We start from the raw sequence: 14,497 nt of genomic DNA on the forward strand, positions 1-14,497 counted from the left end.
TTTCCCCGAAAATAAGACCTAACCGGAAAATAAGCCCTAGCATGATTTTTCAGGATGACATCCACTGAACATAAGCCCTAATGCGTCTTTTGGAGCAAACCTTAATATAAGACCTGGTCTTATATTTGGGGAAACACGGTACACTCTGCCCCATCTCCTAGCACTCTGCTTGGTAGTTCTCCCTTCAATGTTCATACATTTTGGTAATTAAAACTTTGAATAGGATTGTAATTCACATCAAACTGATTTGGGGGGTGCACAGTTACAAAAGCTACATGAAATGTTATGGGAGCAAATGGAAGTTATAAAAGCAAACCACCTAACACAAGCTGAAGAAACTCTGGTTTTATAGACTAGGGTGGAAGAATACCCAGAGGGTCATGTGGATGAGCAAATTTCGAAGCATCAGTATAGTGTTATCATTAAATGCAGAAATATAATACAACGCCATAAATGGCCACCCTCATATGGAGAAGATATTTAACCCAGAACAGGCCTTGACATGTAATGGAAAGCACTGATTTGGGGTGCTGGTTTTGAATACACAGCGTTATTAGCTGTGTGGGTTCATTGCTTTGTGCCCAGTGTCTCGTTTGTAAAATGAGAGCAGTAATACCTTCCCTCGGGAGACTTGGTAAATATATAACATTGGGTGTGTGTTTCGAAAAACAATGCTTTTTAAATAAAGTTTTCAAGGCTGATTATAGTCAAATTGTTTATTAAACAATGATAGTTTATTTCTAATTAATGATTTTATGAAACTATCTTTACCTTCTTGATAACTTCACTTCTGCTGTCTAAAACTGAAATAATAATAACCTCAGTTTTAAGCACACCAGTAACACACCTTTCTAGGATTTATGTGTATTTGGTGAGTGTTCAAAAATGGTGTTCCAGTTGATCCTAGCATTAAACCTGCTATCCTGGCAGCATAGGAAGTTGCAAACTCTTGTACTTGGCGCACTTGACTCTCCTTTGCTCTTCTGGATAGCGCCTGGAAACGGAAGGGGGAAATGGGAAGCTTTCGAGCTAAGTTTCCGGAGGTAGAAACCCTCCCAGCAGGATTGTAGTCCAGGCTACTTGCCAAAATAGGCGGGGCAGTTACTGAGCAAAAGCCACAGAGAAAGTTTTTTCAGTTGCTGTTGAGATTTAGGACCTGAAGTTTTGTGATCCTGGAAGAGCCGCCTGTGTGCCCTGTGGACGAGCCAGGGACACAGAGCCGGGAGTTCTCTACCTTAAGCAAACTTTCTCCAAATAGAGGTCCTGTAGGTGCTAAGGGAAAGCCGTGTGGGGGCTGGGTGGGCCGGCTGGAGCGATGTGGTAACACGGAAAACCAGGATTCATGATTCCTCCAGCTGGGCCTGGGGTGAAGAAGAGCAAATTTACAGATTGCTTCCTCTCTGCATTTTCTCGACTGATTGCTAAGCAGGCAGTTCTGTTTTGCTTTTCTTATAAGACTAGCAAATTGTCATTTCAACAGCACTTTATTACTCATTTTCTCCAGCAGTTTAAAGGGATGAGGTCAGGAAAGAAACCTCAGATTATTAAAAAGTGAAGAAAGAATATGAAATGGATTAATAGGGTAACTGAGAGTTGACTGTATTAGAATATTCTCACTTATAGCAAATGTTTCTTTTTTAATTTTAGTATTCTGTCATATTATTACATGTTCACTATAGAAAAACTACATTCTCTCATAAACTATTTTGTAATCTGCTTTTTTCATTTAAAAACACACAGTGTTCCATATTAACAAATACAGCTCTATATCTCAATGGCTATAGTAGTATTCTATTCCGCAGATATGCTATAATTTATTTAACCAGGCCCCTTTGGGGAGAAATTCTGGCTGTTTCTATTTAGGTCATTTCTAAAAATTTTTTATACATTGAAGAACATCTTTATATGTATATCTTTGTGCACTTGTCCAATTATTTATGTAGAATAAACTCCTAGAAGTGGACTCCTGGGTTAAAACCCTTACGTTTTATATTTTACGAAGTAGAGAAGGCGTTAAAGGTTTCTGTACCTTTGGGTGCCAGGTTTCTCAGGGTCACCAAGAAGGAGCTGAGGTTTCATGAAGGGGCGTCTCCCTTCCCCTGAGTAAGATGATCAGTGTGTAAGTCAGAAAGATCCATCAAAGGACATGATAATACAGGCCTTTCCCTTCATTTCACGTAATTTCTGCCATAATTTACCTGAAATACTATTAAACATTTACTGTGTATGGCACTTACAGAGATTTGATTCCAAGGGGTTATTTACATTATACTGAACAGGGTTTTATAGCTATGCTCATATGAACACACACATATATGCTTAAATACATAGTTGTTCACAGTCTTGATGGTGGGCGAAGTCTGGCTCTCTAGAGGTGAAGTTGTGCTTTAGAATTGCACTGTTTTATCATTAGCTACCAGCTGGCTGCCAAAACCCAGGTCGTGACTCCTAGGACTTGCCTAGAGGTGGAATAGCTGTCTGTCAAGAGCATAGCATGGGCTCAAATCTCAGCCTTCCACTTACTGGTCCAGTTACTGAATTTCTCTTCATTCCTCATCTGTAAAATGGGCACCATAGCAGGGTTGTTGTGGGGATTAAATAAGGTAATGTTTGTAAAGTGCCAAAATGGGCGGGACAGTGCTTGGCACACAGGGTAAGTGCCATATGAATATTTGTTAAAATAAATTTAAAGCTAAAAGGATGGAGGGGCGCAAACAACAGGCTTGCCGTCCAGTAAAGCCTCACAATTGAATGGTGCGGTTTTAGAAGCAGTGGGAAGGGCTTTTCAACAAAAGTTGTCTTCTCTCAGGTTGTTTAAAATGTCACCAACAGAGATGTATCCTAGCATGACAGTTAGTTTTAAATTACTGGAAACACATTAATAGATTCTCCTGAGATTAAAAAGTACTGATTCAGCTCAAGTCCCCATTGATCCTTCAACCCCAAATCCTAGTTTCCTCCGAGACAAACTCTGATGAGTTTGGTGTGTGTGTTCTCCTTCCAGACCTTTTTCTGTGCGCTTATATATTATATGTATGTCAGGAAAAATGTAAGGGTTTTTTTTTGCAGGTTTTCTCTTCTTTCATTTTCCTTTTCTGTCTTTTTACAAAAGAAGACCTATTGTTCTGCAACTTTCTTTTCCTCGATTTCTTGTAAAATCTGAGGTCTTGTGGGCTGTGAGCAGGGCTCTCAGTCCCTGTGAATTACTTACTCTGTACGTTTCCTGTTGTCCTGGGACCAGCCTGCTGACATTTGCTTTCTGATGGCTTTAGGGTAAGGTCCCTAAGGTACAGGTCGGTTCCCTTGGCAAAGCCCAGGGCATAGTGAGGGGCTATGCCTGGCCTGGGAGAGGGACTGCAGAGAGAGGGGGCCTAGTACAGACAACTGCCTACTTTCCAGCTTTGCCTCTTATTATAAGAGAGGGATGGGCCTTCAGAATTCTTCCCTAAAAAAGAATATCCCCCCAAAATAATGCTTAGCAGGGGTATGAAAAGTAAGAGCTAATACTTTTGGATTAACAATTCCTGAAGTGGAATTGTGACTGTTTAGGACGAGGAAAGGAGCGCTAACAGGGGAAAGGTGTTAAGCCTGAGCAAAGCAAGGCCCCTCTTCTGCATTTCAGTCCAGTAAGTGAAAGATTCCAGCTCCATCCTTTAGAACTGGCCCTGCTGTGATAGCCTGGGGGACTCTATGCAATTCATATGTAAATATGGGAAAGCCTGGGGGAATTTTAGGGGCTCTGGAGCATTCCTGAGCTCTGGGAAGATTGGAGTCTGCCAGTTTACACTTCGACCCACACTTAGGCATGCGCCAGGCGTTTGGCTCTCCAAGTACCTCCCAGGGTTGCTGCAGCTTGCACAGAAGCAGTGTCAGCCTCCTTCTCACTCAAATGCAGTTTGGGACCAAACCTGGAATTCGAAAATTTTCCCCACCAAAGACAGCCAACTTTCAGAGGCAAGGGGAGAAAGTGAGTGGCTTTTCTCTTTAACTCTGCTTTAAAGTGTGGTTATGAGAGCTGGGGGAAACTGCACGCTGACCAGATGCCTTAGCACTGGGGAAGGAGCCTGGTGATAAAGTACTAACCTGAGAGGGTGAGGGTATCTTGAAAAGGGATAGAGTTGGGACTGGGAAGTGGGGGTGGGTGGAAAGGGGAACAAAAGAAGGAAAAAAACCTAACCCACCCTGATTGTTTTATCACAGCAAGGAAATGTTGCGGCCCAGCTCCTTAACACCTAGAGGGCAGTCCTAGGAAGAAAGTGGGTGAGGCTGGTGCTGGGCCACAACTTCCTCGGCTCCAGATTTTCTTGTGCTTATAGAAAAGTAGAATTTTATGGTATCTGAACAGAGTATTTTCTCCTTGATGTATTTTTGCCTTAACCTGGTGCAGACTGCATTTTCTGGCCCATCATGGTAAAAGGACTGACTAACTTGTGTTATTACCTTCTTTACTTCCCTGAACACCTCTGTGAAGCAGGTATTATTATCTTTATTTTACAGATGATAGGAAACTATGGCCCAGAGGTAAAAATGGACTTTCCCGGGCCTTCCCCCGCTAAAGAGTGGAGAAGTTCAAGATTCAAAGCCTCTTGTCTCCCCTGCAGCTGGCTGAGGGTAGAGGCTGCCTTCTCTCACTTGGTTGTCCCAGATAATAAAACTGTAGATCAAGCCTTTTTCTTAGAATATGTCTGGAATAATGAATGGAAAAACAATCTTACATTTGGAGTCATTTCAAACCAGATATTTCTAGTTTGACTTTATCTTTGGTTATTAGATAATATGTGTGTGGAGCTTGAAGGTCACCTGCATATTCAGAAACACTTAGGATTTTGTTAAAATTGCAGCTACACAGGTCCCACCCAGATTCTCTGAATCAGAATCTCAGGGGTGTTGCCTGGGAAAACTGCAGTTTAGCAAAAGATCTCGTAGGGGTTTTTAATCATGCTAACATATTTTTGGTTATGTTTTTTAAAGATTGATCTCAGATAGATAATTCCTGCCTAATTCTTGTCTTCCCCTTATGTGGCATTATGTTCCCTGTAATTTTCTTTTTAGTGTTCTGTATCAATGTTTTTAACTTCCGGCTTGGTATTTCTGTTGCTGAGATCATGGAATGGATTTTATACCTAATTAAATGAAAGCAATTCTTAATAAGAAGAGCAGATTTTTTTTCAACCTATTTGCCAAGGAAGTTGTGGATACTGGTTTGTCTTCATAAAATTGGGCCAGCTACTCTTTTTTAGGACAAATTCTAAAAATGGTACCACACAGATGGGAGTTCTCTCTGCAGGGATGGCCTTCTAAGCTCTTCATCTGTTCATGATTAGAAGTGACGTGTGGGATCAGATTTCCTGATTGTTGACAATTGTGAGGTCTTTGGTTCTCAAGGACTGTGTTCTTTTCAACTCCAACTGTTGAGGAGTCCTGCTTTGGCACACAGCGTTGCTGACCAGTTCCCTTTTCCCTTCTAGAAATGACACTCCTCTCCTCCCAGTCGTCGTCACCTGTGTCCCCTTCTGGGTCTGTGTCCACTGAAAACCCAGAGCAGAGGATGCTGGAGAAGAGAGCCAAGGTGGTAGAAGAACTTCATCAGACGGAACGAGACTACATTCGGGACCTGGAGATGTGTATTGAGCGGATCATGGTACCGCTGCAGCAGGCACAGGTGGGAACTATGGGAGAAAGTTCGCTTTACCTTGAACGTGGTTCTCCAAGCCTGGAAAATCGGGATATGGGAGTTTTCACCACAAAGATTTATTGGGTTTGAAGTAGAGGCGGTGGCTACTGCTGTTGCTCTTAATTCAAGGGTCCCAACATACGTGTGGCATCAACTTAAGCCAACAACATCCTGTCACTTATCAAGTCTACTGTTAACCAGGTCATTCCGGTTTCTTTGGCTCCTAGAAATAGTGCCAGGGAGTCTGGATTGTCACTGTACGGGGAAGGTTGTGCGATAATATAATGAGTCTGGGAATGATGGGTTACCTGGCCCCAGCACCTGATCGTACAGGTTTATTCAGGAAACTCTTTAACTGTCCTGTGCATATGCTAGGTACTTTTCTAGATGCTGGAGATAGAAAAAAACGGTTAACAGTTCCTGGGGATTTACAGTCCTTATTGCTTATTACTTGACCACCTGGCCTGGGCTTGGGCTTGTATTCCTGGAGCAGTCACTCCCAAGAACTTCTACAGGAAGTGGGCAGTGCCATCAGCTCTTGGGTACTGGGTGGGATACATATCCCAGTGTAATTATAGACCAAATTGTTTCTATAGTCATTTTACTAAGGTAGTAGTAAGGTGGGGAGAACAGAATAAATAGTTGGGTCAAGATTAAAGGGTGACACTACAGATAATGTTGGATATTCTGGAAACTTCGTGAGAATGAGTGAAGATGACCTAGAATAATTTCTGTATCATCCTTAAAGAGGTGTTCCTAATATGAGTGACATGCTATTAATTACATTTTTGTGCATCTTTATACTTTGTTTCCCCTTTTCAGATACCAAACATTGATTTTGAGAGTCTTTTTGGAAATATGCAGATGGTGATTAAGGTCGCAAAGCAGTTATTGGCAGATCTGGAAACCAGCGATGCTGTAGGTATGAGCTCCTGCCGTTGTTTCAGAAGCAGCTTTTTTTTTTTTTAGCTTCATGAGTAAGAGGCAGGAAAAGGGCCTTGCTGGCACGAGTAGTTATGCTGGGAAATTAAGTTTTAATTACTTAGTTCAGAGGTTATTTGGCCCTCAGCTTCTTTGAGCTGCAGCCTACTCTGAGGTAACATGAGATGTTAGCAACAGAAGAAATTTTAGCTTATCGTATAGTGTGATGTTTTTGAGACTGACGGTTGTAGCCCATTAGTGCGTCATGAAGTCATTTTAGTATGTCACACCCAGTGTATACTTTTTATTAAAATAGAAAATATCAGAATGTACTAACTACAGTCTCTTGAAACTTTTATTTCAATTCTACATATATGTATAGTGAGTCATCATTTAAAATGTATTCATGTGGGTCATTGTCAAAAATGTTTGGAAAACAATCATCTGCTTCTTTTAAACAAGGGAACCGTATTAGTTATCTATTGCTATGTAACTAATTGTACCCAAACTTAGCAGCTTAAAAGAAGAAACACTATTAGGTCATATTTTCCACATGTCTGGAATCTGGGAGTGGCTAGCTGGGTGGTTCTGGCTCAGGGTCATTCATGAGTTTGGAGTCAAGAGTTGAGCTGATGACCTGGGCTGCTGTCATTTGCGGCTCAAGGATCCTCTTCCAAGGAAGCCCACTCGGCTCCTCAGGCCTCAGCTCCTGGCCGTGTGAGCCTCTCCATGGTGTCCTCAGGACATGGCGGCTGCCTTTCCCCAGAGTGAGTGATCCAAGAGAAAGAGAAAGCTCCAGATGGGAGCCACAGCGTCTCCCATAACCTGATCTTCCATACGACATGCCATCTGCCATTTCTGTTGATCATACAGACCCGCTCTGGTGCAATGTGGGAGGGGGCCGCCTGTTATGTTGCTATATTATTGGGACCATAGCCACGAGCTGCTACCACAGTTCTAGTCATCCCACTACACACACGACAACGTCCAGCAGAAGGAAAAAGTGACCGTGTGTTGTTGAAGAGTGAGCAAACTTTCTCCAGAGGCCCCCGCATCAGATCTCTCTTTATTTCTCGAGGGCGAGAACTGGGTCACATGCACTCGCTTGAGCTGATCACTAGAGATGGTAATGGAATCATGACGTTGCCGTAGACTAGGCAGCATTTACCGGTCTCGCCTCGGAGAAAAATGGGCTCAGGAACAGAATCAGGGCTGTGCTCTCCTGCAGGAGGGGGTAATGGCTGTGGGGTGTTAGGTGGTAGTGTAGCAGTGTTAATGTTTCTTGAGTGTGTATTATACAAGATATGTCAAGCTTGATCTTAGTTGTTCCCTACAATAACCCTGTGAGGTTTAGGTACTACTATTACTTTTACTTTGCAGATGAGGAAACTCAGGTCTTTCTGTCGTCCCCGCTCATGCCATTAACTTCTGTACACAATAGCTATATGTCTAGTAATGGAATGGTAAGAGAAACTAAAGCTTGGGGTCTCAGTTTAACTGGAGAGGTCAGAGGTCAGGGACATTGAGGAAGGAGAAGCACACATTGGTTGACTAGAAGGAAGCCACAGTGACCCCATTTTAATAAAATGATAAAGCAAAAAAAGCCCATTTATAAGATTTTGTAAGGTATTTGAAATAAGTGTCTGTAGGTCATATATTTGAATTATGAGAGAAATGAGAGAAATTGGTTGGTATATAAACAGGATTGATTATTGATCAAACAATCATTTTTTTCTTCCAATTTATTTTATTGCCTGTATATTATTATGACAGCAATGAAATAGGAAATTAAAACAAAATATCCATAATCTCACCCCTATAGGATATCAACTGTGTTTATTTTTTCTTCTTCCCTTCTACTTCTTGTCCCAAGACAAACAGGAATTAGGTAGCAGACTGAGGTGTGTTGACGGTGCGCAGGATAGTGGAGGCGAGATCCTAGGAGCCGAAAGGCAGGGGTTGTAGCTTTGCAAGGGAGGGGCAACATGCTGTGGCTGTGCTGTGTGAGAACTCTGTGCTGGGGGCTTCAGTGCTGGTCACCCAGAAGGCCAGGCAGTGCACTCCGTGGGCAATGCATAAAGGACAAGATTTGGGACCTCTGAGAAGGGAAGGTTCTGAGAAGTCGGAGAAGGCAATTTAAAGTTTTGTTGAGCCACTAGCAAAGGGCAGATTGACATGTATTGCATAAGCAATTCTTTTTTTTCCACCCAGCCCCCCTCCTCCCCACACACACACTGGATTATTTTAAAGCGATCCCAGACAGGACATCATATTGCTCGGGTCCGCTCCCATTTCTTTGGAGTGAATTATCTCTTCTAATAAACTACTCTTTCACTGCTTTACCTCAGTATCTCGTTCAGTTCTTTGCTCGAGACGCCCAGAACCTGGGCACCGCTCCGAGGAGAGCCCACTCTCCAGTAACGTAATCATTTCCTCCAAAAATACTTCAGTGTATAGCTCTACAAAATTAGGGCTTTTTAAACAAAAGCACAATACCATTGTCATACTTAAGGAATTATTAATTTGTTTTTAAATATATGGGATTACCTTTTAATTACATTTTCTATGAGCCGTTGCCAGTCTGCGGTGGTGCTGCTATTAGTAATTGTGCTACACCGGGTCCTGGCAGCTCCCACTGAACTCCTGGGGGAAGTTCACTCCGTCTGCGAGTTTGAACATTATAGCTGGACAGGCCCTGGGCTGCGGACAGGATGTGTTCCTCTGGGAGGAGGCAGCCCCTCTGCCCCCCTCCAAGCCCATCTCCTCCTCCTGACCCTCCTACTCCTCACCCTCCCTTCCCTGCAGACTCTTCTTACCCATAGCTCTCCCTCCAGACCTTTCCAGCAATCCCTCACACATACACACACACACACACACACACTCCTTGCCTGGCCCAGTTCTTTATTTTCAAAGCCTGCTAGATGTATCCCCGTCTAGGTGGGCTGGTGTTTCGAGCTTTCAAGTCTCTTAGTTGGTGTGTTTAACCTTGAAAATGGTCTTGAATGAAACTTTTCTGAAGGTCTTGATTGTTTCTAAGTGTGGCTTCAGTAGGAGGAATTACTTCTTTAAGGCAAAGAAGTTTCCTGGGTTTTGTGGCTCTTTAGTTTTTCACTTGAGGTGCTGTTGAGCCCCTAGAGCCTGAGTTGGATGGGGAGCTGAGAGGGTTCCACACTGACAATTTTGTCCTTTGCCCCCCATAGGGCCTCTTTCCAAATCCCTTCCTGTCCTCCAGAAGCACAGGTTTTGGTTACTATTCACTGTTCCCTTCCAACCCCCCGTCACACAAAGGACCCATTCGCAGCATCAAAATACATTCCTGGAATGAAAATATAGCCGCGCAGGCCACTCCAGTCCTGTTAACAGTGGCCTCGGGCAGGAGAGTAAGGATGCTAAGTTTGTGGAGCCTCTCACGCATTTGGAGTTATTTGTGTGGCCGGCCCACCTCCTTGAGGTTCAGGAATTTGCTGCTGCAAACAGGACTGGCTAGTTTCCCCTCCACCCTCCCAACTGCACCTCCAGCAGAGAGATGCACCTATGCCCATAAGCAAGTTTTTGTTTTGGTTAACTTATTTAATATATTTTAAATTTAACTTATTTTAAATACATTCACATAGCACAAAGTTAGAAGGTACAGAGAACTACTTAATGAAAAGTCTCCTATCCATTCCCCCAACCCACCCAGCTCTTCTCAACCAGAAGCAGTGTTACTATTTCTTTTAGTATATCCTTCCAGAGATAATTTAGCATATGACAGCAATTACATATGTATTTTATTTACCTCAGTCCCCCATCCCCATTTTTAAAAAATTGTACAAACGGCAGCATGCTATTCAAACTGTCGTGCACTAAGCCTTTTTCCCTCTCAACAATGTACCTTCCAAGCACTCTTTATGACCCAGAAATAGAAATGGGAAAAGTGTACAGTGAGGGATATAACTCAGCCAAAAGTCAAGGTCACCTCGGATGCTGGAGAAAGCGGCATTGAATTAACTTACTGACCCTGACTGGAGAAGGACCCTAGTACAGCCAGGACAGGGTCTAGTCGGGAAGGAAAGAATGGTAGGTGTTCAGGGCTTGGATGAGTTAGAAGATCAAGAGGTTGAGATGAGAAAGAAGTACAGGACACTCTGGGTATGTACTAATATATAAGGGACTGACTTTTAAATCATTTAAACATGTCCCACAGAAAAATATACTTTACTAAAGGACCCAGGATACGTGTTTGTGTGTATATGCCTGTGCTTACTCTTCCTATGTCCAGTGTTTCCTGATATTTTCTTTTCCATTTTATTTCCTCAAAAAAGTGCTGGTCGTGACCCGTGAAGTAGATTTCATGAGCTGTTTATGGGTTGTAACCCGCAGTTTGAAAGACACTGGAAGTAAAGGTGTAGCTTTGCTGGTCCGTGGTCGATACAGAATAATAGTCACTATCGGGGAGGTTGCAGAACAGTGAATGAGGAGTGTGAGTGATCACCCATGTGATGGCGAAGGTTCTAGGAACGCTGGCAGGGAATGGATACAAAGGAAGAGTGTGAGAGAAGAAGGCAGGCCAATAGTGGGTGGTAAAAGCAGAAGAAGACATTGGTGGCTCTGGGATCCCAGAGCGGCGCTGAAGGTCAAGCAGGAAGCCAGCCTGTTGAGTTGCAGGATTAGACAGAGGGAGGCTGCCGGTGACACAAGGCAGCGTGGGTGTGATGTGTATGAAAAAAGGTTTCTCTTATAGAAAGGAGCTGTAATTAAGGGAATACATTTAATTTAAATAGAAACTTATCTGCACAAGGGTAGGGCATTGCATAGGGTGCAACATAAAGGGAAGCAGAGGTGACATTGTGGTGTCAGGGCTGGGGTTCCCTGAGAGGGAGGGTCTTATGTCCAGAGCACCTGGTCGAAATAGTTACAGGAGAAGCAGTAAGTAGGATCATATTTTGAGAGAGGAGCACAAGGATGAGAGGACACTGTTTAGGGGGTGAGCGGTACGAGCTGAAGAAGGAAGGACCGAGGAAAGGAGGCGAGAGGAAGAGTAGTTTTAGTGAGTCAGAGAATCGGCGCATTCAGGCAGCGGCTCTAAATGAAACTGTTACGTAGAAGTTTGCTTAGGAGCTATTCCTGTGCCTAACTGGCTGTAGACCAGGGGTCTGTGGGTAGATTTCAAGGAGTCCATGAACTTGGATCAAAAAAAAATTTCCATCTTGATTTTCAGTATTTTCTTACTGAAATTTAGCGGTTGTTTTTTTTAAGGTATGAATATAGGGAACAAACCACATAGTATTAGCACCTGTGACTTTGTCACCAACTGAAATTACATGTTCGTGTCAAATTAAGTTATTGCAAATATCTTGAAATATCAGTTAACACTCAGCCAAAGGCACCTAAGATTACCAGTTTCTTATGTTACTCACCATACTTTGAAATAAATTATGGTGATTATTAGATTCACTGCTACATTTTACTAGTTAATGCTTTATAAAGAAGTACATATGTTATTATATCACAGATTTTTTTATTACAGATATTTTAATAAATTTCATTTAAAGTCCTATATATTTAATGTATATACAGAGAAAAAGCTGGAAACTGCTGCTGTAGAAGACTCTCTTCATCCCTGTGGAGATTTTCCTGGGCTTAGAGAGTGGGGGGTCCATCCTTACTGGTTCAGATCACATACCTATATGGGGGGTACTTGCAAACACCTTACTCTGCCTGATTGAAAAGGGACTGGAGGCTGTTTCAGGCATCGGCTGTGTGTGGGGGTGTGTGTGGTCGGGGGGTACTGAAAAATACATGGATGGCATGGTTTTCTTAAATTTTGCTTTAAATAAGTACAATTTTAAGCCATTACTTAGAAATTTCTTATTTAAGGGATAGTCCTACTGTTATTTCTTATGATAGGATTTAACTGATATAAAAGTTTGGTTATATACTTTACATTTAGGATACTGAGAAGAGAGTTACTATAAAACACTGTATGTCTGTGTATGTTTCAAAGGACCTGTGTTTCTTGACCACCGGGATGAGCTTGAGGGAACATACAAGGTTTACTGCCAGAATCATGATGAGGCCATCTCGCTGCTGGAAATCTATGAGAAGGATGAGAAGATCCAGAAGCATCTTCAGGACTCCTTGGCAGATCTTAAGTAGGAGTTTTGAGCATTTCACCTCCATCATAGCTCTTTAGGTCTGCCTTTTGGAAGTCAGTCCCATGTGTATGTCTAGACTTCTTATGATATCTATCCATCTATCTTATTTTAAACATAAATAATATAGTATTATATAGGTCCAGTTAGGTCACCTGCCCTTTTCCCATTATATACCATGGAAATCTTAATGGGCTTCCTGCTTGTACTTTTATCCATTTAAGTCACTTTTATCTAAACATACAAAGTATAATGTGAGTATTTTTGGGTAAGAAGCAACCAGGAAGGTAGTTTGATCCAAATAAACAAGAGTCTAGGTAAGAAGAGCAAATTTAGTTATTCTTGACCATCAGATGAGAATCTCTTGGTCTTAAGGATGATATACTATGTATTTGTCTAAGTAGATCAAAGTGAAGTTAGAGGCTTACTAACTTTTTTTAATAGACTAGATTTGCCACCATAGACAATCATAATTTCCCTATTAACCCATGTGATTTTTGTCTGCCCAGCTAATAGGCATTAGTTGAGCTAGTAGATATTCTGAGAAGAATGTGAAAATCAGAATCAGCATTATCTCTAAATCACCTCTCTCTTCTTTTCATGCTCATTGCCCTGTAGGAGCCTGTACAACGAATGGTAAGTTCCCTTGCCACTTAATACACAAGCTCATTTCTTTAATTTCTTCCTTTATAGACAGAAACCTAGAACATAGATTTACCTTGCTATAGTTTTCTCCATTCCACTTACCACCAAATGACAGTTAATAAGACACATGTTTATTGCTAGCCTCCTCCCACCAGAGCAGGGACTTGTTACAGTCACTGCTAAGTCCCCAGCACCTAAAACGGTACGTGGTATTTATTAGGTGCCCAGTAAATACGAATGAATGAAATTGGAGAGTAGGATGGACAAACAGAGCTGTATTTAGGAATAACAGTTACTCTCTGTAGGCCCTGCAGTATTGACAGTGAACGAAAGTCTCTGTTTTCCCTTCTCTTGTAGGGGATGCACAAATTATATTAACCTGGGCTCCTTCCTCATCAAACCAGTGCAAAGAGTAATGCGTTACCCACTGCTGCTAATGGAGTTGCTCAATTCCACCCCAGAATCCCACCCAGACAAAGTGCCTTTGACCAACGCAGTCCTGGCAGTCAAGGAAATCAATGTGAACATTAATGAATATAAACGTCGAAAGGACCTGGGTAAGAAAAGCATACTTGCTGCAAAGGAAGTATGTGCTGGGGAACGTTCTCCTTCTCAAAATAATTATTTCATCAGAGATAGACAAGGCAGATGGTGGGTCAGAGGGCTGTGATGAAGAAATGGTAGTAGGATTTGGGGGAAACGTGATATGAAAAAAGAGAGCAGTAATAATGAAAGCACGATCGTGGAATATTAGACATCTCTGAGAAAGCTTATCGCAGACAGAGTGTTTCTCAAGAGATGAAGACTGATCAGACGATGAATGGGTGATCCAGAGTTCCTTCCGGCACGGGTGGTTCCCTTCTCAACTCATTGAAGGCAACCTTTCCAATCCATGCCTACATTTGTTTGCACTGCACATCTGGTTGCATACTTTACTGCCTCCACTTAAGTTAGGACTTTTGGTCTTTTGGAAAACCCCAACATGCCCACATCTCTGCCCACCATCCCTGCCTATGCCCAGTAAGCTGCCTCTCTGGTCTGAGACTCTCCCATCCCCTCCCAACACTGGACAGTCAGTTACCAAACCACCCACTCTTTGTGATGTAGTACGAACTGAACCATT

At 42.4% G+C, this 14,497-nt stretch overlaps 1 protein-coding gene across 4 annotated transcripts in view; it reads left to right on the forward strand.

Annotated features, from left to right (window-relative positions):
* Positions 1 to 14,497, forward strand: part of DNMBP (dynamin binding protein) — a 91,473-nt gene that overhangs the window by 62,186 nt on the left and 14,790 nt on the right. For 3 of the 4 annotated variants that reach the window (XM_019724879.3, XM_088791899.1, XM_019724881.3), the window contains 5 exons: positions 5,469 to 5,662; positions 6,497 to 6,596; positions 12,582 to 12,729; positions 13,348 to 13,365; positions 13,732 to 13,931. In XM_019724879.3, the coding sequence (XP_019580438.3) occupies positions 5,469 to 5,662; positions 6,497 to 6,596; positions 12,582 to 12,729; positions 13,348 to 13,365; positions 13,732 to 13,931 (660 nt within the window). Of the gene's footprint in view, positions 1 to 3,773; positions 3,968 to 5,468; positions 5,663 to 6,496; positions 6,597 to 12,581; positions 12,730 to 13,347; positions 13,366 to 13,731; positions 13,932 to 14,497 lie in introns of those variants that run through there. The other variant, XM_074339227.2, reaches the window with a different exon arrangement.

The sequence above is a fragment of the Rhinolophus sinicus genome, chromosome 15, assembly GCF_057876585.1.
Source record: "Rhinolophus sinicus isolate RSI-liver-muscle chromosome 15, RSI-T2T, whole genome shotgun sequence".
NCBI lineage: Eukaryota > Metazoa > Chordata > Mammalia > Chiroptera > Rhinolophidae > Rhinolophus > Rhinolophus sinicus.